The following is a 27,944-nucleotide window of genomic DNA, read 5'->3' as shown; positions in this document are numbered from 1 at the left end:
ACGGCAACAGGCCGGCAAATATCGGGAAAAGGCGGCTGTCCATTGATAAAGATGGACACAAATAATCATAACGATCATTATTTGTGGCTGTTATTATTTTTAGATGGCTGCCATTTTCTGATAAAATCCCATAGTGGAAACAAAGGGGGAGATTTAAAAAGTCTACACCAGAGGCATATGCCAGGGAGAAGGTGCAGATACGCTCCTTCTCCCTGGCGTACGCCTCCCGTTCACCCCGCTCGTCCGATGGGCGGGCTGGCGGAGCTTATGGGGGCGTGATAATGCAGGGAGGAGGCGTGGCCTCATTTATCAGGGTTTACACCTGCTCGCAGGCGTATCATGATCAAAATGGACACCTGCTGGAAGCAGGTGTAGATTTCGTACACCGGACGCAGATTCGGGCACCCGTCTGGCCAGGTTCACTAAGAGGCGTGCGCCTCTTTGTGTATCCTGCCGGGGAAAAGGGGACGGCATACTTGTACGCCGGTCTTATAAATCCCCCCATAGACTATGACCGCTAACTATGCAGTTGTGACTAAGCATCTATATTTTCCATTGCATAGTATGTCAAATTATTAAAGGGGTATTCCAGGAAAAATGTACTTTTCCTGTATCCACCGGATAGAGGAAAAGTAGGAGATCGGGGCGGGGGGGGGGGGGGGGGTCCGACCTGCTGATCTCCGTATCTGGCCCACTGGCTTTGTTATAAATAGAGCCGGGTTATGGTGTGACCCGTGGCTCTATTCATTCCTGTCGACCGATGGAAAGAGCTGAGCACGCCATGAGAGCGCTGTACTTGGCTCTTTCCATCGGCTCCATAAGAATGAATAGAGCCGCGGGGCACGTGCCGTACCCGCAGTTCTATTCATTACAGAAACCGGGCCTTCAATACGGAAATCGGCAGGGGGAACAGAGGTTGGAATTCCACCTTAATAAAAAAAAAAACACCTTGATCATTGCCATAAGGGTGATAACTTCTTTTAAAAGGCTTCTACAAAGTTTAGAACATAAATTGATTTTTAAGTGTCTATAGCTTCAACTGTTTTCGAATTATTGTTTTCAAGATATTGAATCATTTCATGACGCCAGTTTGGATGTTTATTCGTACGAAATTGCAAATAATATTGCAATCTCTTTAAATTAGCCTGAAGATTAAGAGATCAGAGAGAAGCCATCAACAAGTATTGACTCAGTAATTCAATTACAAATGGATGGGGTCATGCCGACCTCTCTTCTAAGCGCATGCCAAAGAAATTTAGTGAAACAGGCGCCCAATAGAAAGTTGAGCTTCTCTTATTTCTAGGAATGTCAGACATGCCAGAAAAACTTTTATCAGACCGGATTCCAAGTTTATAATACATGACACATCAGGAAATTAATGTCAACAACAAGAACATTTTGTGTTCCTTTGCTTCCATTTACAATGATACGAACCCTATTTACACTTTCTAGAGTGTTACCAGTAAATGTAGCGCCAAGAAATACATCACGTAGTGAATGCCAAGCTTCAGGAGTAGGAACAAAAGTAGCTTTATATTTAGGATGATGTAGCTTTGCTAGAGTCATGGTAATATCACTCATGTTGGGAGGGCAGAAGTTATAGATACGGGATGAAGTCATCTTGCATCTGCTTATTCTTTCAGCTTGCCCGCTTATGTATCTTGATGGCTACACATCCCCTGGTAAGAGATCCTCCTTATATTCTGCTCTTTTATTTTCTTTATTATACTATGTGCACTGTTTTCCAACCTTTGTTTTTTTTTAAGGCTTCAGGATGCTAGAGGCATATAACCTTACAGAAAAGACTTTTGCGTCTGTCCAAGGTGTCTCCATGCAACCTGGTTCTCTCAACAGCTTTCCTGCATACAATCTTCAGAAAGACGCCTTCCTCACTATACCTACCTCGTAAGTAAACCATATTGTTAGGCATTTTCTGGTCAAAAATGTAGAGGAGGCCTCTATAGAATGGAAAACGAAAGAAAAGTGCATCATGCTAACATAACTCAAAACACGTTGGGGGAAATTTATTGTTTAGTTGATAACTGCAATTTTTCTAACTAGTTTTAGCCATTTGTTTTTTCTCTTTTTGTTGGTGAATTTATAAAAAAAAAAATGACACATGGCTTGATAAACTTACGAATGGCATTTTTCATCTAACACATAAGTGAAATGTATTCACCTGATCCTGAGCAGACGTAGCCAGCAGATGCAATTTGATTTTACATTTTTGCACAGATTATACACATGGTACACTGACCCAAGTTAAAGGAGAAGGCCGACAGTGGGGGAATTTGATTACAAGTACAAACTTACCTTTCGTCGTGTCCGCGGTGAGTGGCAGGACCGGCCTCGAGACCGCCACCAGGCTCTGGGATGACGGCGTTACACATGTCATGACACGGCTCATGGAGTGGCCACTCAGCCAGTCAGTGACTGGGGTGGGACATCACTCCAGTCACTGATTAGCTGAGCGGCCAGCTCAGCCAGGAAAGGCCTTTTCTCCTGAGACATCATCACAACCTTCTGGCGGATGTCCTGAGGCCAGTCCCACTGCTCACCACCGGCAGGGGGAGAGGTAAGTTTTTACTTGTAATCAAATTCCCCTCTGCCCCTGCTGAATAAAAAACAAACAAACAAAAAAAACCACCGGACATCCCCTTTAATATTTTTGCAGATACTATGAAGAGACAAGTCTCAAAAAAGATACAGCGGCCGGCACAAATTAACTGCATACAAAGGTGATCCTGGGCTAGTTAATGCGGCATAGACCGGGGTGCTCTTCCACGGAGATGCAGCTACGGCTACATAAATAACATTCCATGAAAAAAGAGCAAGTGGAGGCACTCACCATATAAAATTCTTCTTCATTGAAAAACATTCATTAAAAGGACAGATTGTGTAGCAGTCGGCATGGATGCCGCTCAGCAACTGATAGTGTAACAGCCTGTGGCTGTCACACTATCAGCTGCTGAGCGGCGTCCCCACCGACTGCTACACACTGTGTTTGTCCTTTTAATGAAGATTTTCCAATAAAGAAGAATTTTATACGGTGAGTTTTTCATGGAATACTATGAAAAGACAGATACTAAAATAATTGCAGGGAATAAATTACAGAGTAAATATTTGACTGATGAATACTCATTGGTAAATACCACTATGTCTGAAGAATAGGCACAAATTGAGTGTATTCACTCAAAAAAAGGCTGTGATAAATCTGGGCCAAAGAAGTTATTGTACCTTAGTAAAATAATCAATTTGAAAAACATTTGTACCATCAAAAATAATCATAATAACTGACTAGTATCTAATTGTAAAGGAATTGGTCTTCTATAGGAAGACCAATTATTGGGCATCCACTTTATCTGCATACTTGCAGATTTATCCAATGCCAATGCTATTACTTTGGGGCAGAATTTCAGAGCTCGGGCTGCAACCTTCTTTCTGCTCTGCACAGTTTGTATAGAACTGTGTATGACACTAGAGATACATGCACACTGGTAACTCACATAATAATTTCTGTGATGCCGTACACAAACTCTATAACAGAAACAGGGGACTCCTGCCAAAATCTGACAAAAAACTCCTGCTCCGCCTACTGAACAGTAAGCTAGTAATGTTTCATGCATCACAGGCTTATTGTCGGTTGAAACCCTGGTCCAGACACTCTTGAACCAGCCTGTATTAAGTAAGCTTGCATGTATTATTGCTGATTGTTCTTAAAGGAGTTTTCAACAGCACAAACAGTCCTGTGGTTTGCAAATGTAAAATGAAACTTGATACTGGTGTTCCTGAAAGTGAAGGTTTTGTCTCAACTGTATCAAACAGCCAACCCCTTCTCACATAGGGAGATGGAGGAAGCAGATTAGAAGAATCTACCCTCCTGTTATGTCCCTATTGTGCACACCTTGCTGAGGATGATGGTAATTTTCTTACCCTGATCCTTAGCATCATTTTCGGAACTTTGTAGTTTGACAAATGTAAATTAGATGGTTTGGTGCACTGGGGGGAGGACTACCACCCTCAGTGCACTGATCCACCCCGCCCAGTCCACTCTCCTAATGAATATTGGTGACATCACCAGATGAATATTCATTAGGAGAGGTGGACCCACTGGGGAGGATCAGTGCACTGAGGGTGTTAGTCTTTCCCCCAGTGGTTCAAACCACCACCACCTTATATATATCTAATAAACTACAAAGTTCCACAAAAATGACGCTGAGGATCAAGGTAAAAAAATTACTTTCATCCTAGTGCCCATGCAATAAAGGGACATAGCAGGTTAGATGTTTCTTCTAGTTTCCCTTTGATGTGCTTTATCAGTCCGTTAACAATAAAAATAACTCACTGTATATATTCACTAAGTGTTGTCTAACCCCACCCTAACAAAAAAAACTCAAGTTTAAGTTAATCACTTTAATTTTGTATATAGAGAACTACATCCTGATGGACTACCACCAGCCTACACTATCATCCTATTGTTCCGTGTGCTTCCTGAAACCCCCAATGAGCCGTTTTCAATATGGCAGGTTACAGACAAGGGTTACAAACCTATTACGGGAGTGACTCTTGATGGTGAGTATCTATCTTCTTTTGTGTTTTTCATATTTTCACTGTGTACTTTTACAAAACAGAGATGTTAATAAGGGATGACATAAATGGCTTCAGTAATTTTAACACCTAATTTACGTTGACTCGTAAAACAGAATGTTCCGACTTATCCGTACATGTCTGACATCAGGACTTTTCTTTTATGACTGCTGAAAGATGAGTTGATAACTAGCTTCTAAAGTATCTTTTTTTGTATGAATGCATTAACTTTTTATTACTCAGTTGACTTTTACTAGAATATTAGAATATGAGAATAATTTGTTTTCGTGGATCAAAATCAATGTGACAGTAGTCCTTCAATGAGATATACGTGAATCATGATAGAATACACCAGTAATGCAGGATTATTCACATACACTAAATTTTTAACACTCCCTGTCTAAAAGTCTGGGTATAACCTTGTTTCAGGAATCTTTATTTAGGCTATATATAAACAACAGTCATTATTTGGCACTCAGATCAATGTCCGTTGCATTGAAGTCTATTGACAACGACCAGAAATAATTGACGTGCTCATTATTTCAACAGCCGTAGCAAACATCGATGAAAAGTACAACCATTGTTTAAATTGCAAACAACGGCCATTCTTTTCATAAAAAAATATGCTGTGTGAACATAACCTAAAACAGTTTGTTACACTTTGGCATTACTTAAAATTATTTCATTGTGTCTGTAGGATCCAAAAAAACACTCTCCTTCTTTAACAAGGGAGCTGCAGGAGATACTCAGACAGTAACGTTTGATGGTGATGAAATAAAGAAGCTCTTTTATGGAAGCTTTCACAAGGTAGATCATTTTATTTTTTTATTAATTTTTACTAAAACCTGTAATATATTGGAATTGCTTTAAAATCAACTAATTGTAGCAATTTAAAAAAATATATGTTTGGTTCTCTAAAATCAATAGACTTTGTTTGGGCATGCTGTGGAATATGTTATATATGGGTAGTTTTAGATTTGTACCAACCCTAAGACCAATATACTAGGGGCATATTACTAAGCTGGTCCCCGGGCCAGTCCTGCCACTTACCGCGGACACGGGGAGAGGTAAGTTAGTACTTGCAATAAATTTCCCCCCTGCCGGCTGCAGGATTTTATAAATCGCCCGACTTCTCCTTTAAATTATCCAAGTAAGGTTGGATTCAGCTTTACTTTCCCAGGATTCTCTGCAGTTTAGCTCTGGAACTGCCAGTCATTCTTATATTTAAAGTGGCTAACTTAAGCTGACCCCTTAACTGGCTAGTTACCAAAAGTAACATGTTGAACAATGTGCTTGTGCTCCATGGGCCAACAGCTGCTTAATATCAGATTTATTAAGGCTGTTCTATTAGTTAGATAACAAGGTTGCACAGTGCAATGGCCCCTCTGGTATTTGGCTATTGATATATTGTAGTATTTTAATATGACTTTTTAATACTTGCTTTTTATTACTTGCTTTAACTTGAGAAAAGACAATATTAAAGGGGTCCTGGACTTGCACACAATAGGCTATAAATGTTTGATTGGTAAGGGGTCTCATCAGCACAGTGAAGGGGCAGAAGCTCATTAGCTTGACTATACTGTGGACTGTGCCCATTAAAGTGCTGTGCTTGGTTTAATTCTAAAGGGAAAGCAGAGCTAGCTTGCAGGAAGGATGGTGGCCACTTCTTTACGCAGATTTGACTCCCAGGTATAGAGTTTTAAAGTTTTAGAGAACTCCATTACTTAGAGGCAATAAGCCAAACATAATTCTTTCCAAGGCTTGGCTGATGCCACTATCCCCAGTAGACACCAGTAGGAAGTCTAAATCCTGTAATGCCCAATGTATAACTCCCTGTCCCAGAGGCTCTTACTATCTAGAGTTTCATTTGTTTAGCACATAAGGCAGAAACATTATATAACTACGGGTATTTATTTAAGGCTATCAAGTATCAAGTGTTCATGGACTATGGGGAATCCAACATGAGGAGGAAAGGGGCGGGTTGATTGTTAATACTAGAGTTTTGAAAGCCTCGTAAGTACAGCAGTGTATAGGGCCCCTTATAGCAGACTGTGTATAGTAAGGCTGGGTTCACACCACATTTTTGCAATTGTTCTTTTATCATCTATTTTTGCAATAAAATTGATAGAAAAAACTGATAGAAAACAGATGCATTTGTGTGCATACGCCTTGATCCGTTTTTCCATTAACTTCCATTATTAAAAAAAGGGATCAAAACGCATCCGTTTTCTTTAGCATACACAAAAGCGTAGCCAACTACATTTTTGTGTAGGATGCACACAAATGCATCCAATTTTTTCCATCTATTTTTTTCATCCATTTTTTGCAAAAATGGGTGAAAAACTACAATATACAAAAGGGGACAGAGACAAGCCAGACGGACAAACATAGGGCCTCTTGGAGGTCTTTATAGGGAAAGTTCAAGTAAAAAGACATATATAGTCTCTTATTACATTAAGGCCATGTTCACACACTGTATTTTGGCATTAAACAACGTCTGTTATTGCAGGTTGCAACAAGGGCCGCTGTTTATTGACAGTGTGCAATTAAATTAGAGTGTATTTAACAATGGCCGTAGAACTCGCTGTATACTTGCTGTGTTTCCTGCGGCCGCCAAAATAATTGACAGGTCTATTTTGCGCTATTCAGTGAACAGTGGCCGCACAACAGCCTGTGCACACAATGTAAAGTACGGCTCCCGGCTGTACTTTACATTGTGGACTATGGCTAATTGGAGTGCGGACACACCCGAATGTTCCCGTATTCCAAATTAAGTATGCTCATCCGGCCAATACTATGGGTGAACATCTCAGACATCTCCCATTGTTTGACCCGGCCGGTCAAACAAGACCGATGTTCATACAATGTGTGAACATGGCCTAAAGATTAACAATATTTTTCACTTGTTCTTTCTTCAGCCCCGTTCTTGTTGATGTTTGACAGGAGTCTTGACAAAACTCTGTATACTTCACTTTCTGGCACTGATTATTGATAGTCTTACATATTTTATTTCTTATTCATAATTTTAATGAGCCTTCTGGGGCCGACTGAAAACACCCAGTAAGTAGAGCAGCTGTAGTAGTGATGAGGCGGTGGTGGTCTGGCCTTCATCTCTGACATGCAGTAGCTTGGCTGTAGATTTTACTAAGGTCTTAATCTTTTGTGATGTTTAATCTGTCTGTACAGAGATTGAGTTAAAGCAGCTCAATTACTGACGTCAAATGTGTAAAATCTCCATTGACTCTATTGTAAGTACATAGATTTTCTGAGCAAAAGCTGTTTGATGCGGTCTACGTACATTCCCCATCCTCGGGGTTTTAAGGAACGTTTTAGAACGCAATGCATTTAGTTGCCTGATTTCTGTGGTTTTGGAATAAGAAATTTGATGGACAAAGTGGCAAGATCCACAGCTACGCGGATAGATTTGGACTGAAATGATTTGTATTATATGGCAGTACAGAATGTGCGCTCAGTGAAATATGCAGGACACCTTACCGTTTAATAGTGTCTCTTCCTTCCAGACTGTAAATCACTGTGGCCTAAAGATGTCTTAAAAGTCAGGGAAAATCATTCCGAAATAAAATATATGATTCTCACTTTTTATGACCATTTTATTAGATGTCAGTTAGAGGGAAGTGAGAATAGAGTTTGTGTGTCAGGGCCCAGCAGGATCCTCGGGTGAAAATGATATCCCAAAACACGCTAGAGCAACCTTCTCCTAGATTCTATCTATCTATCTATCTATCTATCTATCTATCTACGTAGCAAAATCCGCAGCACACCAAAAGAGATTGCAAAGGTGATTTATTCCATCAAAAAGTGCAGGTACAAAAAAAACAACGTTTCAACTCACTCCAGAGTCATTTCAAGCATTTTCTCTATTCTATCTATCTATTTATTATGTATCTATCTCATACTATCTATCTTCTATCTATCTATCTATCTATCTATCTATCTCCTATCTATCTTCTATCTATCTATCTATCTATCTATCTTCTATCTATTATCTATCTATCTATCTATCTATCTATCTATCTATCTATCTATCTATTAGATCTATCTATCTATGATGAGCTGCTAGATATTCATTTCCTATCTATCTATCTATCTATCTATCTATCTATCTATCTATCTATCTATCTATCTTCTATGTATCTATCTATCTATCTATCTATCTATCTATCTATCTTCTATGTATCTATCTATCTATCTATCAATCTATGTAGATCTGGCTGATCTATAGATTTGGAAGCGAGTACCCACCTCATCTATTTTCTGAGTGCTGTGGCTTTTTTGAATCTATCTATCTATCTATCTATCTATCTATCTATCTATCTATCTATTATCTATCTATCTCCTATCTATCTATCTATCTATCTATCTATCTATCTATCTCCTATCTATCTATCTATCTATCTATCTATCTATCTATCTTCTATCTATTATCTATCTATCTATCTATCTATGTATCTATCTATCTATCTATCTATCTATCTATCTATCTATCTATCTATCTATTAGATCTATCTATCTATGATGAGCTGCTAGATATTCATTTCCTATCTATCTATTTATCTATCTATCTATCTATCTTCTATGTATCTATCTATCTATCTATCTATCTATCTATCTATCTATCTATCAATCTATGTAGATCTGGCTGATCTATAGATTTGGAAGCGAGTACCCACCTCATCTATTTTCTGAGTGCTGTGGCTTTTTTGAATCTATCTATCTATCTATCTATCTATCTATCTATCTATCTATTATCTATCTATCTCCTATCTATCTATCTATCTATCTATCTATCTATCTATCTATCTCCTATCTATCTATCTATCTATCTATCTATCTTCTATCTATTATCTATCTATCTATCTATCTATGTATCTATCTATCTATCTATCTATCTATCTATCTATCTATCTATCTATCTATTAGATCTATCTATCTATGATGAGCTGCTAGATATTCATTTCCTATCTATCTATTTATCTATCTATCTATCTATCTTCTATGTATCTATCTATCTATCTATCTATCTATCTATCTATCAATCTATGTAGATCTGGCTGATCTATAGATTTGGAAGCGAGTACCCACCTCATCTATTTTCTGAGTGCTGTGGCTTTTTTGAATCTATCTATCTATCTATCTATCTATCTATCTATCTATCTATTATCTATCTATCTCCTATCTATCTATCTATCTATCTATCTCCTATCTATCTATCTATCTATCTATCTATCTATCTATCTATCTCCTATCTATCTATCTCCTATCTATCTATCTATCTATCTATTGAAGTAAATTCAACGGCACTCCAGTGGATAGTGAAAGCAAAATTAGTGATTTATTCCAGTGTGCAAATCAAATACAGCACAGCAATCTCAGAGGCAACGTTTCTGTGGCCTCAGAAACGTTGCCTCTGAGATTGCTGTGCTGTATTTGATTTGCACACTGGAATAAATCACTAATTTTGCTTTCACTATCCACTGGAGTGCCGTTGAATTTACTTCAATACTTAAAGAGTTCGTGGTTAGAACTGCAACAGGCACCCGCTTCACCAGAACTTTGTGCTGCTGAGATACTTTTATATCTATCTATCTATCTATCTATCTATCTATCTATCTATCTATTTATCGCCTATCACGCTGTCAACAATGAGAAATAGCAGCATATCAGAAGAAAAGTTTGCTATATGAATGTATTTTCAAAAGTACTTAACTTGGCGAGCCCTACAAAATATATTGAAATGAGAATACTCCTTTAAAGGAGAAGTCCTGCCATTTTTAAATTCCGTCAGGCAGCAGGGGCAGTGAGAAATTTAAGCAGGCGTACGAGCTTACCTCTCACGTGCCCATGGTGAGTGGCAGGACCGGCCTTGGGACCCCCACCAGGCTTCGGGATCTCCGGCGCTGACACATCACGACCCGGCTTATGGACTGGCTGCTCAGCCAATCAGTGACTGGGGCAGGACACTGCTTCAGTAACTGATTGGCTGAGCGACCAGTCCATCAGCCAAGACAGGCATTTTCCCACGAGTCATGGCGTCATTACAATTCTGGGGGAAAATGCCTTCCGGCAGGGGTGTCGGGGCTGGTTCTGCTACTCACCGCGGGCACGGGGAGAGGTAAGTTCCTACTTCTTCTCAAATTCCCCCCTGCCCCTGCCAGCTGCCAGATTTTAAAAGCAGCTGGCCTTCAACTCCTTTAACCTCGTATCAGGCATAAAAAGGTTGTTGAAATGTTAGCAGATAAACTGACTCATGTTATGTTGAGGACAGTATCTTAGATCCTTAGGAGTTTGGATTTCTATAGCACCAGTGCAACAAAAAAAAGCCCCTTTAACTTCTTGGAAAATGAAATTAGTCAGATGATGACATATGCTTTTCTTCGACTTTTCTCTCGTTTTGTATTGTACAGCTCTGCTTTTTGGTTTCCTAAATTAAAATGGATGACGTTATGATATAGTAAGCGCCCCTCTAATTGTTTTCATATCGATTGTTAGTCTTCCAGTGAAAGATAATGAGCCGAAACTTGGCCTTGAAGGAACACCCTGGCGTAGACCAGTGGATTTTATGGCTTGCTGCTTTTTAGCTGCTGAACTTGGGATGTCACTTACTGCTGGGAAATGTTTGGCTTTATATCCTTGAGACTGAAATGTGAGTCTCTTTGAAAAGCAAGCAGGCTTTATTGCTCATGTTCTCAGGAAACCATGGATCTCATTTACATTTACCTTCTGGTAGCGGTAGTCAAGCAGTTGATTGAGCCATGCAATTTTCCTTTCCTCCTTTTTTGGGGTATAGTGTTCTCCCAGTTGTTTTTTTTATAGAGTTTGTGGTCTACGCATAGGGGAACACAGTGGCAGGAACTAGATGTTTTTGGAATACTTTATGGTCTGGTGTTTGCGGTGTATTCGGTCTAAAGTTGTCATTAGTATTTTTGCATTGTGTAATAGAAAATATTTCTCTCTCCACTAATATACACTAAAATACAGTGGACACGCTCTCACCGCTAAGACTTTCATACATTACAGAGATGGCACAATGGAAGCATCAGTGGTGAAAGTCAACATGAACCCGTGTATGGCTATGTTCACTAGAGATGAGCGAACCGAACCTGCCGAACCCAGATTCATTTTGAACTTTGCAAAAATTTGGTTAGTTACCAAACTGAACTTTCTGCAAAGTTCGGAGGGGTTTCGCAAGATGGCAGCGCTCATGTAAAAAAAAAAAAGAGATATTATCACCTGCCCGCAGTCCCCTGGTGTCTCCTGGTATCTCTGTGGTCCTGTCCCGTTGTCTTCTATGGTGAAGGCCCACTCAGCCAATCACAGGCTAAGATGGTGCAGCACCGCGGCCTGTGATTGGCCTAGTGGTCACTCTTGTCTCAGGGGTGACAGCCCGCTTAGCCAATCACAGGCCATGGTGCTCTCCCATCTCTTTCAGCCTGTGATTGGCTGAGTGGGCCTTAACTGTAGAAGACGTCGGGACGGGAATGGAGAAGAAGGAGGGAGCACTTGTATGTATAAGGAGCGGCCTTTAGAAACTGCTTAAAACAGTTTAAAACTTGCAGTTATTTAACTGTTTTAATGCGGTTTGTTAAGGTTCAGTCCTGCACAAATCCAAACTTTACATTAAAGTTCAGCTAACCTGTCAAACCGAACTTTTAAAAAGTTTGCTCATCTCTAATGTTCACATGACTTTTTTCTTTATTTTTTAAAATGACGTCCGTCATTTTTGAGTTCCAAATGGCATCAGTCATTACAACGATGGCTGTTGGTACATTATTCTAGTTTGAAGCACTGCAGAATCTGTTGGCACTTTACAAATAAATCTTATTATTCGGGTCCTTTTAAGTGTGGTTCTTTTTTGAAGGTACATTGAATTTTATAGTAACGGCGGCGGAAAAAAATAGGTGTGAACAACTAAAAATATTGTCCCTTGTTTGCAAAAACCGTCCACAAATAAATGCCATGAACATTATTTTATTCATTATCCATTGAAGCTCAATATATAGTATCTTACTTATCTCAGCCCTAACTTTTTCATGTTTTTGGGTAATGAGAGTTAAGCAGAGGACCCAGAGGAAAACATACAAAGCCCTCCAGTAGTACAGCAATGCTAATCCATGATTCTCTGTGAAAATTGTTCCTTTTTAGTCCTGTGGTTGGCTAGAAAGAATAAGGGGAGGTCCGCTCAGTCTGCACTGATGTCATGGCTTTGATTTAAAGCATGGGTTTACACATGAGGTTTTAGTTGTTTAATAGAAATGTGGTTGGCTGAATCCAGAGAGGCCTAAAACTCGAAGAAGACGCCAGTATTTGAGGAGTCTTTAAATGCCTTGGTGTTTATATATTTTCATGGCAACGGAAAACACTTCAATAGTCCGTGATCCTGAAGTAAAGGAAGTGAGTGACAAAATCCTAAATAAACCAAAGTCAGTCTCTTAGAGGATTTGTCTGTGGGTTTTTTTGGAAGAAAACCATATGTGCTCTCAGAGAGTAATGTTACATTTATCAGAGCTCGGTGACTTTGTGAAGTGCATTTATCTGGAGAAGCCTATTTTGTATAACATACTGTTTTTGTTTTTTGTTTTTTTCTAGTCTCAATAAAATTTTTGTTACACGAATATGTTGCACACATTCTCTGTGGAATAGTTAAAAAAATTGTACATATATACATACATAGGCAGTCTTATTGTTTTTGCATCTTTACTACAAATACATATTGTAGGCATAATACAAAAGTCTGCATTTAACAAAGTACATGTACGGAAATGTACTCTTCGTTTCAACTCGATGCCAAGTATTTCAAAATAGCCTTGGAAATCAGCAATGGAATTTGGTTCTGGCTTTCTCTTACAGCCAACTGAAAATTTTATAAAAAAAAAAAAAAGGACATTTCAAAATTTCATTCTGTGCTCAGTATAAGAAAATGAACTGATAGTCTGAATAGATTATTAAAAAATAACTTCTACTTAACCGTCCATTCAATAACTTTTGTGCAGAAAATTATACGGAAAAGGCAAGTGTCCAAATAGGATTGGACTTGTAGTTATTAAAATACTGTTGGGAAAATAAAGTTTGAATAGAAACTTGATTTTCACATCTTCATACTGTTTTAACTTAAAGGCATATTTCAGGAATAATAAACAGTTCCCCTATCCATAGGATAAGGGAAAAGTAGGAGATAGAGGGGCTTCTGGGCCTTAGCTTCTGTATTATGAATGGAGTGATGGAAACTGCTTTTTCCGTCACTCCATTGGAATGTATAGAGCCGCGGGTCACGTGCCGTACCCACAGATCTATTCATCACATAGAAGTGTGGTGGACAGAGGTCAGACCCCCTGCGATCTCCTACTTTTCCCCTATCCTGTGGATAGGGTAAAAATTTATTTTTTCCTGGAATACCCCTTTAATTTTATATACAGTGTGATTACTTAACATTGTTGACAGTGCATTGCTTAGGTTACCGACCACCACTCTGCTGGACAAGCAGTGGTGTGGCTGGTGTATATATAGCTATTATAAAAAATATATATATATATATTTGCAAAAATATTTAACTTGACGTGTCCTACAAGTTTACCAATAGGTTACCTATAGAGATGAGCGAACCTCGAGCATGCGAACCCAAACTTTCGGCATTTGATTAGCGGTGGCTGCTGAACTTGGATAAAGCCCTAAGGCTATGTGGAATACATGGATATAGTCATTGGCTGTATTCATGTTTTCCAGACAACTTAGAGCTTTATCCAAGTTCAGCAGCCATCGCTAATTAAATGCCAATTGTTCGGGCTCGGATCGACTCGAACCCGAACCCGGTTCGCTCATCTCTAGTTACCTATATTAGTTGAGATGGGAACTCTTTTATTTACAGATTACAGTAGGGATTTATATGATTTATATGACATACTTTATGTGCCTTATATTCATGCTTATTTTACTATAAAGAGGTTGTACAGTGTAAGTGACCATTCATTGATGCTGCCAGGGACATACCAGTGCTGAATACTTACCCTTCCCGCACCTGATGACCGCCGCTGTCGTCTTCTACTAAACTTCCGCTGACACACAGTGCAGACAGGAAATGACCGCTTAGCATAAGATCTATACTGATCAGTCATTTTCATTAATCGCTGCACATCAGCAAAAGTTCAGAAAAGGATGACAGCGGTGGACATTAGGTGGCCCAGGAACTGGCATTTGCGGTGGAGCGTGACAGGTAAGTATTCAGCACTGGTACTGTATGTCTTATTTTGAGTTGACATGTTGAATGCTTTCAGATAGAGTTATGGTTTCAAATTACAATATTTTAGAATATTTCTCCCACTGCTATTTTAATGTGCCCTTTTGGTGCCACAGTTTTTACAAAATTCCAAACCCCACAAGTCCATTCCTCTAAATGTATCCTATCTACAGTATACATTAATCCCCAATGTTAATCAAGACACAATCCAAAATGAATTCAGACCTAGACTAGGCCATGAGAGAAAATGAGCTACCAGACCAGACCCACCAACTAACACCCCAGACCAGACCCACCAACTAATATCCCAGACCAGACCCACCAACTAACACCCCAGACCAGGCCCACCAACTAACACCCCAGACCAGGCCCACCAACTAACACCCCAGACCAGGCCCACCAACTAACACCCCAGACCAGACCCACCAACTAACACCCCAGACCAGACCCACCAACTAATATCCCAGACCAGACCCACCAACTAATATCCCAAACCAGACCCACCAACTAACACCCCAGACCAGGCCCACCAACTAACACCCCAGACCAGGCCCACCAACTAACACCCCAGACCAGACCCACCAACTAACACCCCAGACCAGGCCCACTAACTAACACACCAGACCAGACCCACCAACTAACACCCCAGACCAGGCCCACCAACTAATATCCCAGACCAGACCCACCAACTAACCACAGACCACCCCCGACCAGGCTCCCGCAAATAAATTTTGGCACCAGAGCAGATCCTAAATTTCATCCAAACAACAGACTGAACCCAACCCTAGATCCTAGATAGATAGATAGATAGATAGATAATGTCATGCGGGCTTCCATTGCTAAAAGGACCATGAATAAACATAAATGTTCTTCCAATGTAAAAGCTAATGAGACATGTGTCTCCTCAAGAGACCAACTTTCTAGTTAAATTACTCTTAACACCAAAATATTGTTCTGAGGATTATCTATCTGCCATTGCCTATTAATAAGAATATAGCACAGTCAATGGAATTTTGTATGGGATAAAATCGAGCTTAATCTACTCTGCAAAGCACTGTCCTCTGTGCTGGAAATAATTATGGTCTCTAAGCGGCGACTGCTATGTAAGACTGTCCAACATTCTCTGCTAATAAGATTTTAATACATCTGTGGCCAATTATGTAGTGAAGTTAAGCATATCCACCAATATAATGGGATAAATATGTGTATATACTGCAATGTGTGGACGGCATTACAAATGAGGGACACCTATTGATTTAGCTTTTTTTAGTCACTATATATATATATATATATATATATATATATATATATATATATTTGCAAAAATATTTAACTTGACGTGTCCTACAAGTTTACCAATAGGTTACCTATAGAGATGAGCGAACCTCGAGCATGCGAACCCAAACTTTCGGCGTTTGATTAGCGGTGGCTGCTGAAGTTGGATAAAGCCCTAAGTCTATGTGGAAAACATGGATATAGTCATTGGCTGTATCCATGTTTTCCAGACAACCTTAGAGCTTTATCCAAGTTCAGCAGCCACCGCTAATCAAATGCCAATCGTTCGGGTTCTGATCGACTCATCTTTAGTTACCTATATTAGTTGAGATGGGAACTCTTTTATTTATAGATTACAGTAGGGATTTATATGATTTATATGACATACTTTATGTGCCTTATATATATGCTTATTTTACTATAAAGAGTTTGTACAGTGTAAGTGACCATTCATTGATGCTGCCAGGGACATACCAGTGCTGAATACTTACCCTTCCCGCACCTGATGACCGCCGCTGTCGTCTTCTACTGAACTTCCGCTGACACACAGTGCAGACAGGAAATGACCGCTTAGCATAAGATCTTTACTGATCAGTCACTTTCAGTCCTCGCTGCACATCAGCAAAAGTTCAGAAGAAGATGACAGCGGTGGACATTAGGTGGCCCAGGAACTGGCATTTGCAGTGGAGCGTGACAGGTTAGTATTCAGCACTGGTATGTCTTATTTTGAGTTGACATGTTGAAAGCTTTCAGATAGAGTTATGGTTTCAAATTACAATATTTTAGAATATTTCTCCCACTGCTATTTTAATGTGCCCTTTTGGTGCCACAGTTTTTACAAAATTCCAAACCCCACAAGTCCATTCCTCTAAATGTATCCTATCTACAGTATACATCAATTCCCAATGTTAATCAAGACATATAATCAAGAGTATATATAATACTCCACAGCACTCCAGAAATGTGGAAAAATTCCAGTGATTTTTATGATTTTTAAAATGGTGATGTGATCACCAAAACGTTGCATATTCAGCTCATACTTGCACTTTTGCTGTGGATCTCATTTTTGCTGAAATAAAAAAAATAAAATCTGATTTCTGGTCAGAACCCGTCTGCTGGCACGACTTTTGTTCTTTTCATTGTGTTACTGATATCTACTGCATATATATATATATATATATATATATATATATATATATTTTGCATGTATATTGCAGTCATGATATTAGTTTACAATTTCTTGTAGATGTGTGGTTCATAAGATACAATGCAGTAACTGCTAAGGACCCTATTACATGGAGCGATAATCTGCTGAATCGGGCTGATTGGGCCGATTATTGCTCTGTGTAATAGAGACGATTAGCCAATGACAACGATCATCAGCTGATCGTTGGTTTAGGTTTGGACCTAAAATCATCGGGCGCCGACCACGCATTGCTATGTATAATAGCGATGCATGGCCAACACCTGAAGATTGCTACGGGAACCAAGAGAAGACCGAGAGTGGGGAGATGTAAGGTATCAGGTGCTTGGGCAAGGGCCGCATGGACATCGCTAATGATGTCCATGAAGCTCTTTCTCCCCGATTATGGTGCCGTGTAATAGGTCCAGTAAACGAGCGCCGATCTAGCAGATTGGCGGCCATTTACTAAAATGATCAAGCTGTGTAATAGTACCCTAAGGATTTGTCAATGGAACCAGCTGTAGTGATTTGGAGTGGGAATATGTAGATGGGAATGTAGTACTATGTTGTGCTGTTTCTTGTTTATTCTCAGGATTAGCCCCAATGGTTGGATCCCTACCAGTCTTAAAATATTAGCGTAATCTAGTGATAGGCTGCCAGTTTCTAAGATGCAAATACCCCTTTGAAGAACTTGATTGAGATAACATACAGGATACTTAAATTCCTTCTTCAGTGTCTCCTTGCTCTGGTGTCCTAATCTAACTGGCTTTAGAGAAGACTGAAAGCCGGCTTTGGGTTATCACGTAATAGTGGGAGACATAGAGAAGAAGAATGTGTAACTGGATGTTCTCGCTTGCTTACTTTAATGATGTGCTATGGTTCCACGAACACGTGGATATTTGTGTTATTTCAATTGAGATGTTTTAATCCAACTTCAGAAGTGACTTTAATTTTTTTTCCTGAAAACAAGTGAATGACAATTTTCTTTTCTTTAGGTCCACATTATTGTGTCTCCTACATATGTGAGGATTTATATTGACTGTAGCGAAGTGGCGGAGAAACCGATAAAGGAAGCTGGTGCTATTCCCACAGATGGATTTGAAGTCCTTGGAAAGCTCAGGGGTGACAAGAAATCTGCTCCAGTAAGTCACCTCTCAACAGAATCCATGACATGTTTCCAAGTATATATGACATCACAGAGGCATATCACACAGTTACAACATCACATTTATTAATCCGGCTAAAATGCCCAAAACGCCACAAAACAATTAAGTTCGCACCTTTTGCATCCATAAATATGGGGTGCAAACTAGATATGAGTCGCCCGGATCATCAGATCCTTGATATCAAGGCAACAACACCCAAAAAGTGATTAATATTCCAAAAAACAATCACAAATCATATAGTTAAGTAACAGAAACACAAAACACTAATAACCCGACCCGTTTCCCCGTGGGTATCCAGCATATATGCTTTGCTGATGGAAGATAAGTAAAACTGGCCGTACTTATTAACTATTTATATACAGTTTGTGGGAATGCACTAATGTACCTTCATTTCTCCTTTTGAGGAAACATTGGTTCAAGCAAGTTGAATTTGAACCCACTTGATCTCTAAGGCTATGTTTACACAACGTATTATATATTTTTTTTTACGTCAGTTGCTCAATAGATTGTTTGAAAACAGTTTCATTTTCATTGACTTTCATTGACTTCAATGCATTTTTTTTGCAATATGAAAAGAACAGCTGTTGGTTTATTGGAAAACAACAGCCATTCTTTTAAAAAAATAGTACGTTGTGTGAACCTAGCCGTAAGGTGTCAGCCCCATTTATTCTTCTCCCTGTTAAAATGTAAACAGCTATAATGCCTGCCAAATGTGGTATCATCCAAGCTAATTTACTTCTTATACCAAAGATCACTATTTTGCAAAGTAATGTTCTGTTGGTCAGGAAAGTATAACATAAACATAAAAAAATCGAAAGAAAAAGCTACACAGCTAATCATCACATCCAAAAAGCAAAACAAAATTTTTGACTGCACATTACACTTCCAAACTGTACGACTACAACCTTACATTCCATTTTTTATATTGTGACCTCATGTTTCTTATCTGGAAATCCGGATCGATTTCCTGATCCATAGGGTTCTATTAAGCACGGCCACCCTATAGGAGCATCCAGAATTTCAGACAGCTCCGGATGTGCTTCCAGAATCTGGCCAGAATTCTGGATGCGCTGCAAGCCGGACTGGGCCAGTGGCAGCACCCGGTCAAGTTTCATTGGATACTGTCCCTGGCCCTTTAACTGTATACGGTTCTTATCAGGAGCACACACAGTTTAATGCTGCACTTTTTTTCAGGACGATGAGCCTTTGGCTGTCAGTCCTGTCAATCACTTTTCTGGCTCGAGGCAGTCATATACCTCTGGCTAAGAGTCCACTCTCTTCCCTGTGCTCCAGCACACTAGCAGAGCAAGTAAGGAGAAGAGGAGACTTGATATTACTGAAGTGTTTCCATTGAAAAAATGCACATATCTCAACCACTGTTCGGTTAGTGTACACTAATGTGTAATACTATAGAAAATGTAAAAGCTGGGACACCGCTTGGCAATCTCCCAAGGTATAATACTTCAGAGAATTTTTATGTGCCACATCAAATATTGCCAGAACAATGAATTTTACAATGGAGATACTTGCCAAGCAAGTAGAACTTAAATTCACTTACAAGATGACATCACACTATGTAATTCGCTGCAGATGTTCATTTGTCATATGTTCAGATGTGGATGCTAAGCAAATGTCTCGAAATGTCTGATAAAGAAATACACAAATGACATGACCAGTAAACAAGTCTTTGCCTTGTTCCCAGTTCCTTCTCCAGATGTTTGACATTGTATGTACTGTAACCTGGACAAGCCGGGATAGATGCTGTGATATCGCTTCAATGGTAAGTCTTAAATAAATATTTTTACATGCGGTAATACTAGGGTTACAGTAGCAGGGTATACTTTTCAGAGCAGTTTAGGCATATAGGAAGTTACGTTTTGTTAAAAATATAAAATGTACTGTATAACAGAGCTGCCAAGTCCTGGGAGCCATGTACTCCCTGCTGATTTGTTGGGCTCAAAAGCACAGCCCATCGGATCGACGCGGGATCCGACTGTTATATCCGCAGTCCTGCCGCAACTACAGTGACCAGACTGGTGCCTCAGGTTCAGGAAAGGGGGTGAAGTACAGAAATGTTAAAAAAAAAAAAAAAAGTGATTTAGGGAAGATTCTCTGAGGATTGTAGTTTAAAAAATAAGAAACAATAAACTCACCCTTCCTCATGCCTCCATTGTGCTGCTCCAGGTATGTCATGTGCAGCTACCCCGCTGTTCCAGCTGCAACATTATGGCACGGCTGAGCAATTGCCTCCACAATCAGTCACTGATTGGCTAAGCAGGCAATCACTCAGCCAGGGTCATGAAGCTGCAGCTAAGAGAACGGCACCAAGGAGCGGCGCTACAGGGCACAAGTATGGGTAAGTTAACATTGTTTTATATTCCCTCCCCCTCTCTGTTAGACTTCCCCTTATCAGCTTATCAGTAAATAATATGTATCTTAAAATAGTGGCAACTGAAAAATATCACTTGTCCGGCGAAAACAAAACCCCCGTATGAGTACATTGCCAGATATATTTTTGTTAAATATGGCGATTGTAACTCTGTCCTTCTTGCTCACCACCGCAGCCATATTTTCCCATCGACGAACAGTGTCCCCATTCTCTTCCGCTGCCCTGCTCTCCGTCGCTAGTCCTTCAGGCTTTTGGGCCTAGCTGAATGGAGCAGCATGTGTCCTCTCTTCATGCAATATAGATCCAGCCACTAGAGGGGGTGCTCAGTTTTAAATACTATGGGGGAGATTTATCAAAGGGTGTAAAATTTAGACTGGTGCAAACTTGGCACAACAACCAATCACAGCTCAGCTTCCAGTTCTGGTGAAAGGAAAGAGGAATTGTGATTGGTTGCTGTGGCCAGTTTGCACCAGTCTAAATTTTACACCCTTTGATAAATCTCCCCCTTATAGCCTAATTATCCCAACCTGTGGCTTAAGTATATAAGGAGGAGTCCTACACATGTGCCCTGCCTTGGCGTCAAGGTCCTTTGGTCCTGCACTCCCAGTTGGTTACTGTATCCCTGCGTGTTCCTATACTGAGTTTATGGGACCTGACCCAATCCGTGTTTGTACCAGTTGCATTCACCTGAACCGTTACCAGAATTGTGTCACCTGAACCTTGTGACCTGCACCTGTGTCTTTTTTCACCTGCATCTGGCGTAGATGTGCCAGCATCTACTGTATGTTTGACAACTTGGGTGGTTACCACCCTTGCCATCTGGTCTTGCCAGCTGCCATGTGTTCCTTATTTTTGAAGAGCTAGCGACCTGGAGTATCCTCCGGGAAAGCCTATCTCCACCATCAGGAGCATCTTATGAAGAGCGGAGGATACACTAAGACAACACCGTTAGAAATAGACATGTGGACTCACATCCGCTGATCCTGACATTGATAAAAAAAATTGTGCAGAATTTAACTGTTTAAAAAGAGGATGATTTCAGTCATTTTGGAAGGAATAATTCTTCAAGATTCTCGTAACGTCCTCATAAATCTCCAACAAATTTCGCAAGACCTAAATATTACGTAGTGGCAGTAAAAAAAAAAAAAAAGATTAAACTGCCAAAGCATCAAGGCTTTCTGGTAAAGGTATTAAACTCTCTCAACTCTCTCAGCCCAATAAATCATTGGTGCATTTGCTATGTTTTTATTCTTCAACTGATTACACAATTATGCCCAGACTTAAAGCAGAAATAGATGTAAACTAGTAGCCAATAGGAATGTCATTAATTTAGGAAACTTGCACAAACACAAAGGCTTTTCGGATATCGGATGACTCTAGCAAGCTGCTAAGATATACAAAGTGGAACTGGAAAAGTCAAATACGGTTTGGCAACAAATAGGAAAATAATCTACTTTAGAAAAGTAATTCTTCGAACCATCTGTGGCATCTCTTACATCACGTATTAGCCACTATCAGCCAACTATGAACAAATTGGTATATTGTGTCAGGAAGGTTAATTCCCAGCACTGTGTACATTTCACTTAGTATCATAATCTCACTTGTGGCCTGATGGCTTTCACACGTGATGGCATCAGTAAGCACAACCTTTCGTATAAGCCGACGTTAATTCTGCAGAACATTTTACCGACACCTTTCATAGATATTTTTTGATATCCATTGAAAAGTACAGAACATACTGCATCTCATATGTTCTACAGGAAAATAGAAAACACTAATTTAATCTCCTACTTATGAAGAAAGAGATGGAGAGAGATAGGGAGAGACTAATTCTTTAAATGTTAAATACATCTGACTTCTTCTGAAGATTAGTTGGCACTTATGCCTTAGACATCTGTCAGTCATCTCAAAGGGGTGATCCCAAGATTAAAAGTTAAAAACTTTAATTTACCACCTGTCCACCTAGTTGATTGGTGATGATTCCAACCAATTGGAACATGAAAAGGACCCCTTAACCATCATGAGAATGCAAATGAATTGCCCCTGAGTGAATGGCGCAGCAGGGCTTATAGGACTTTTACTTTCAATACATTTTTTTTTCATAGATATTTCCATTACATAGGGTAAGAAACAGAATAAAGTAGATAAACGTTATGTTAACATTCCATATTGTATCATATTGCTCCATTGTTCCAACAATTTTGATAATACAAAAAACAGTTGAGTTCAGAAGCCCCATAGAGAATGATGCATGCATGTGCGGTGGGGTGCTGCTCCATTCCCTTGGAGGACAGTCCGTTCTTGTGATTGGTAGATGTCCCAGAAGTTGGACTTCTACCACACAGCTAGTGTGAGATATCCATTTTAGGTTAAATTCTGAATTTTGGAGTCTCTGTTGCAGAGTCCTTTTGAAATTACGGGGCAAAAAAACAAAAAATAATGCATGCATATCTAAGGGTCCTATTACATGGCCCGATATTAGAAGCAAGCGAGTGCCGACCTGTCTGGTCAGAGCTCGCTTGCTCCTCATTCCCTGTTCGTTGTTGGTACTATTACATGCACTGACAACGAGCGTATAGTCAATAATGGTGGTCTGCTGCCACCAGTTGTATTGCATGGATCGACCGGCAGCAGACTGTTGCTAGCGGGATGGTTTTCTTTCAACATGTTAAATGACAACGATCTGCGAGCATTGTGCATGTCGGCTGATCATTGTCTTGTACCTATAATACCAAGTGATTATCGGCCATAACGGGCAATAATCGCTTGGCCTTAATTGTGTCGGGACCAGGGCTTCTGATGCCCTGCATTTCTTGACATGACCACTGGTAGCAGCAAAGGGCCTGTGTCACCCCTTACTGCTGCCAGTCAACGGAAATGTGAAAAAATATATAACTTTATAAAAGAATTTTTTTAAAAAATTGTTTCGCTTGAATACTCCTTTAGGGTGTGTTCACACCTACAGGATCTGCAGCAGATCTGCAGCAGATTTGATGCTGTGTTCAGTTATTTAAATGAAATCTGCTGCAGAAAATCAGCTGCAGATCCTGTAGGTGTGAACGCACCATTAATAAATTATAATATTACGTCTGAATAGTAAGAGCCTGCATTAAACTGATAGGGGGATGCACTCTACAAAGAACCCAGTTAATTTTTACTCAATCTATTTCAGAGAGATGAAGCTAAGTGCCCGGCACTACCAAATGCTTGTACTTGTGCACAAGACAGTGTGGGAGCTCCAGGACCAGCTGGCCCGTCTGTAAGTATATACGTAATACCTATTCATTTCATAGCTCAAATTAAGAAAAATGTTGTTTGCCTTCACTGATTAAGAAGTTTTTTTTATAGTTTTGGTGTTTCTCCAGGTTCTCAAACAATTATTTTAAGCCTTTTTTTTGCATTTCTTTTTAAACAGCTTTATTTGTAAACTACAAAAAAAAAAAAAAAAAAGACTGGCAGAATTAATGAAATGTGGATGTGCTTTAGTGGAAGATTTCTGGTGACTTTTTGCCAAATATGCTAAAAATAAGAAATAAGGAAAAAATACAGATCTTAAACCTTTGAGAACTCAAGATTTTTTCTATTAGGAGTTAAATATTTCTGCCTGATATAACTGAATTACAAACCTTTCCTTTCATTTTTAGGGTATGCCTGGTAGCAAAGGCCCCAGAGGTGACAGGGGCACAGATGGCCCTTCTGTAAGTCTACACAATGTTATACTATATGTATTATATGTGAACCTTTATGTAATTTAACACTTAGTACAAGTTTTGTTCATTATTTATCATTTAAAATTTCCTACTCCAGTTATTTGAAGTGACCTAGTGAGTTTTTATATGGGCTTTGGCACATGCCACTAACACTCATACCAGCAGTCCCCGTAGCAGCTGATTTGCAGCCATGTATTTAAAGAAGAAGCGCATCCATAGCCAATTCCTGACAGCCAGCAAGGGAAAGGGAGAAAACAACACACCGATTGCTTACCTCTCCCCATGCCCGCGATGCGTCGCTGAACTGGCTTCAGGACCCTGCCAGAAGGCATTTTCCCCCGAGTTGTGATGAGGTCGCGACTCAGGCGAAAATGCCTATCCTGGCTGATAGATATCCCGCTCAGCCAATCAGCAACTGAAGTGGCCTCCCACCCCTGTCACTGACTGTCTGAGCAAGCTGTCCATCGACGTCTGCACCTCAGGAGATCCTGGAGCTGCCATCCATTGCCTCAAAGGCATAGGAAGAGGTGAGGCCCTGCCGTTTCCGAAAAAAAAAAAAATGTTGTCGCTGGACTTCTCCTTAACAATTAGGATTACCTGCTTTTCTTTTGATATTTTAGCCAATTGCCTTATTTTTTGGACTACAAGACACACCTGACTAACTCCTGGTTTACACATTAGGAAACAGAACAACTATATTATATACTCATTAAAGGCCCCCCCATGTTTGGCTGAGACAGTGGGGCGGACAGTGTTACTAACTTTTGTGGTCTAGGGTTAAAAAGGGGGTCGGATATGTTAGGCTGTTTAGTATAAAAGCATTTGTGAGTGCTGATTACAAACTAAGGTCCTGTCTGGCCTAATTGCAGGTGTAATGGCTTAGACTGACTATAACTATGATAAGGTCAGTTTAAATCAATAAATCAGTGGGGTAGAGACTTGCATACAGTCATAATACAGGCACATTAATGTACCTTAGTGTATGTCACATATGCTGCACACAACCTTACTTTACACAGTACGCATAATGGGGGAGATTTATCAAACATGGTGTAAAGTGAAACTGGCTCAGTTGCCCCTAGCAACCAATCAGATTCCACCTTTCATTCCTCACAGACTCTTTGGAAAATGAAAAGTGGAATCTGATTGGTTGCTAGGGGCAACTGAGCCAGTTTCACTTTACACCATGTTTGATAAATCTCCCCCATAGAGCTCTATCATATGTACCTCTTCTAGTAGAACTCTTTTTGTAACTCCTTCACACTTAACTTTGCCCTCTCTCAAGATCAGTTCCAGGCAGGCGAAGAAAGAGGACTGTAGTCGCAGGGCAGGACAGTTCTCTCAGTAGCTGGGCACAGCACTGAATCATGTATCGTGAGCACTGTTATACATTTTGTGCATGTTCAGATTGCCTGGTTTACATTTATGCTGTCTAAATATTAAGCAGGATTAGTAAATCTGCCCCGCTGCATACTTAGAGGGATTACCGTGTCTTCATATTGAAGAGACATCAATCGGGAAATTCCCAGCGGAAAATATAAATACAAGTTGTAAATAATTGGACTGAAACAGAGCGAACAGGGAGATATAGACTAGTCTTTTAGATACATTTCAAACATTCCAGAATTGTATATAAAAAAAAACTATTTAATCACATCCAGTGTTTGGAATAGAAAGTTGATGTTGAGGGCTTTATTAGTTTTCTGGCCAGAAGTGGACACGAAATCTAACAGACACTCATAAAGATTGGGAAGAAATGGGAAATGGGAATTGAACATCTTTCATGTTGATCTGACTAAATTGTATCTCTGTTTTGTCAACCTTTGATTGTAGGGCCCCCCGGGTCAACGAGGTGATCAAGGCCCACCTGGTCCACAAGGGCTTCCTGGACCTCAAGGACCCCCAGGACTTTCTATTCCCGGAGAACCTGTAAGTTGGCAAAAAAAAAAAAAAAGGAATTTGTTGGAAAATGCCATAAAATATATCTTATACTTTAAAGTATTCCTGTCAAATATTTGGTGGTGATTCATGATTATAAATAAGTTGATAGAGAAGGATGTATGCTTGAATTATGTACAATATGTGTAAATATTACACTCCCAACCCCATATAAGTATTTAAAATATTTTAAGATACCATATCAGATACTGTGATGTTGTAAGGTCTCGCATAGATTGCAACAAATCATGATTATTCTACACTGTATTCACTTAGGGTCGTCAAGGAATAAAGGGTGATCAAGGTGACCCTGGATTGCCTGGAAGAATGGTAAGCTGATGGCTGTATCTTCATGTTTGCATTATTTATTTATTTATTTCATAATCCTAAATGATTGTTTATTCTGGATACACATTTGTTAATCTGTTATTTCAATAATATTTACACTTGATCTTTTGTTATTATATTAATCATTGTGTCTACTCCACTGAATTTGTTATCTATTTTAAGGGATCACCTGGTGTAACTGGACCACCCGGACCTATGGGACCGCCAGGGCCTAGGGTATGTTTCATAAATCTAACTTTTTTTTTTTATCATACAATGCAGTATTACAAATTAATTCAAGAAAAATCAAAACACTTTCCATTGTGGTTTGGATAACTTGTCTGTTTTTGTTTTTTTTTAATCCCAAAAGGAGTCTGTCCTCTAGGTATGTGTTCCAAAAGAAGTATAGCGGTGTACTTATAATACAATACATTTACTAGCAGTTAAGTGCGGATATCTACTAGCGTGTTTCCCTGAAAATAAGACAGTGCCTACATTAAGTTTTGCTCTCAAAGAGGCACTATGTTTTATTTTAAAGGGATGTCTTATTCCTCTCCCCTTGGCTCTCCCCCTCTGGGCCTCCCCCCCCCCCCCCCTTAGTTTTCCTCTTCCGGCTCGCCCCCCCACCTCTAAACCCCGACTACCCCCCACCCACCCACCCCCTCTCCCCGCGACTCATTCACTACTTATTTTCGGAGGGATGTCTTACTTTAGGCTAGTCAGTAGGACAGTGGGGGTGTCTTATTATCTTATAGGAGGATGTCGGTAATAAATTTATTGTGTTATAAGTACACTGCTATACTTTGTTTTTAGAACTCATACCTAGAAGACAGACTCCTTTTTGGTTTACAGAGCTTGCACTCTTTTGTGACACATTGGGTTTTGTGTCTCTGTCTATATACCTCAGTTTGAGATTTATAGATGAGCTGCACCAGGCCTGTTATTGTTTTTATGGCTTTTTATCCAGCCCTGTGTCAGGGAACTGTCTTGAATTATTATTATTCATGAACATGGAGGTAATTTAAAGGGTGGGTTGAGTTGGTGTAAACTTTTTGGAATTGCAGTCAGAAAAAAAATAGAATTTGTGATGAAACATCCCTCTAATACTGAGCAGCAA

General features: G+C 39.7%; 1 protein-coding gene across 3 annotated transcripts in view; it reads left to right on the top strand.

The window, feature by feature from the left end:
* COL12A1 (collagen type XII alpha 1 chain) overlaps positions 1–27,944 on the top strand; it is a 168,693-nt gene that overhangs the window by 122,726 nt on the left and 18,023 nt on the right. For all 3 annotated transcript variants that reach the window (XM_069974643.1, XM_069974646.1, XM_069974644.1), the window contains 11 exons: positions 1,644–1,682; positions 1,767–1,905; positions 4,430–4,572; positions 5,285–5,394; positions 18,293–18,439; positions 20,166–20,243; positions 24,025–24,111; positions 24,497–24,550; positions 26,396–26,491; positions 26,777–26,830; positions 27,011–27,064. In XM_069974643.1, the coding sequence (XP_069830744.1) occupies positions 1,644–1,682; positions 1,767–1,905; positions 4,430–4,572; positions 5,285–5,394; positions 18,293–18,439; positions 20,166–20,243; positions 24,025–24,111; positions 24,497–24,550; positions 26,396–26,491; positions 26,777–26,830; positions 27,011–27,064 (1,001 nt within the window). The remainder of the gene's footprint in view (positions 1–1,643; positions 1,683–1,766; positions 1,906–4,429; positions 4,573–5,284; positions 5,395–18,292; positions 18,440–20,165; positions 20,244–24,024; positions 24,112–24,496; positions 24,551–26,395; positions 26,492–26,776; positions 26,831–27,010; positions 27,065–27,944) is intronic.

The sequence above is a fragment of the Dendropsophus ebraccatus genome, chromosome 6 (assembly GCF_027789765.1).
Source record: "Dendropsophus ebraccatus isolate aDenEbr1 chromosome 6, aDenEbr1.pat, whole genome shotgun sequence".
NCBI classification, from domain to species: Eukaryota; Metazoa; Chordata; class Amphibia; order Anura; family Hylidae; genus Dendropsophus; species Dendropsophus ebraccatus.
This window is presented reverse-complemented; position numbering and strand designations above follow the sequence as displayed.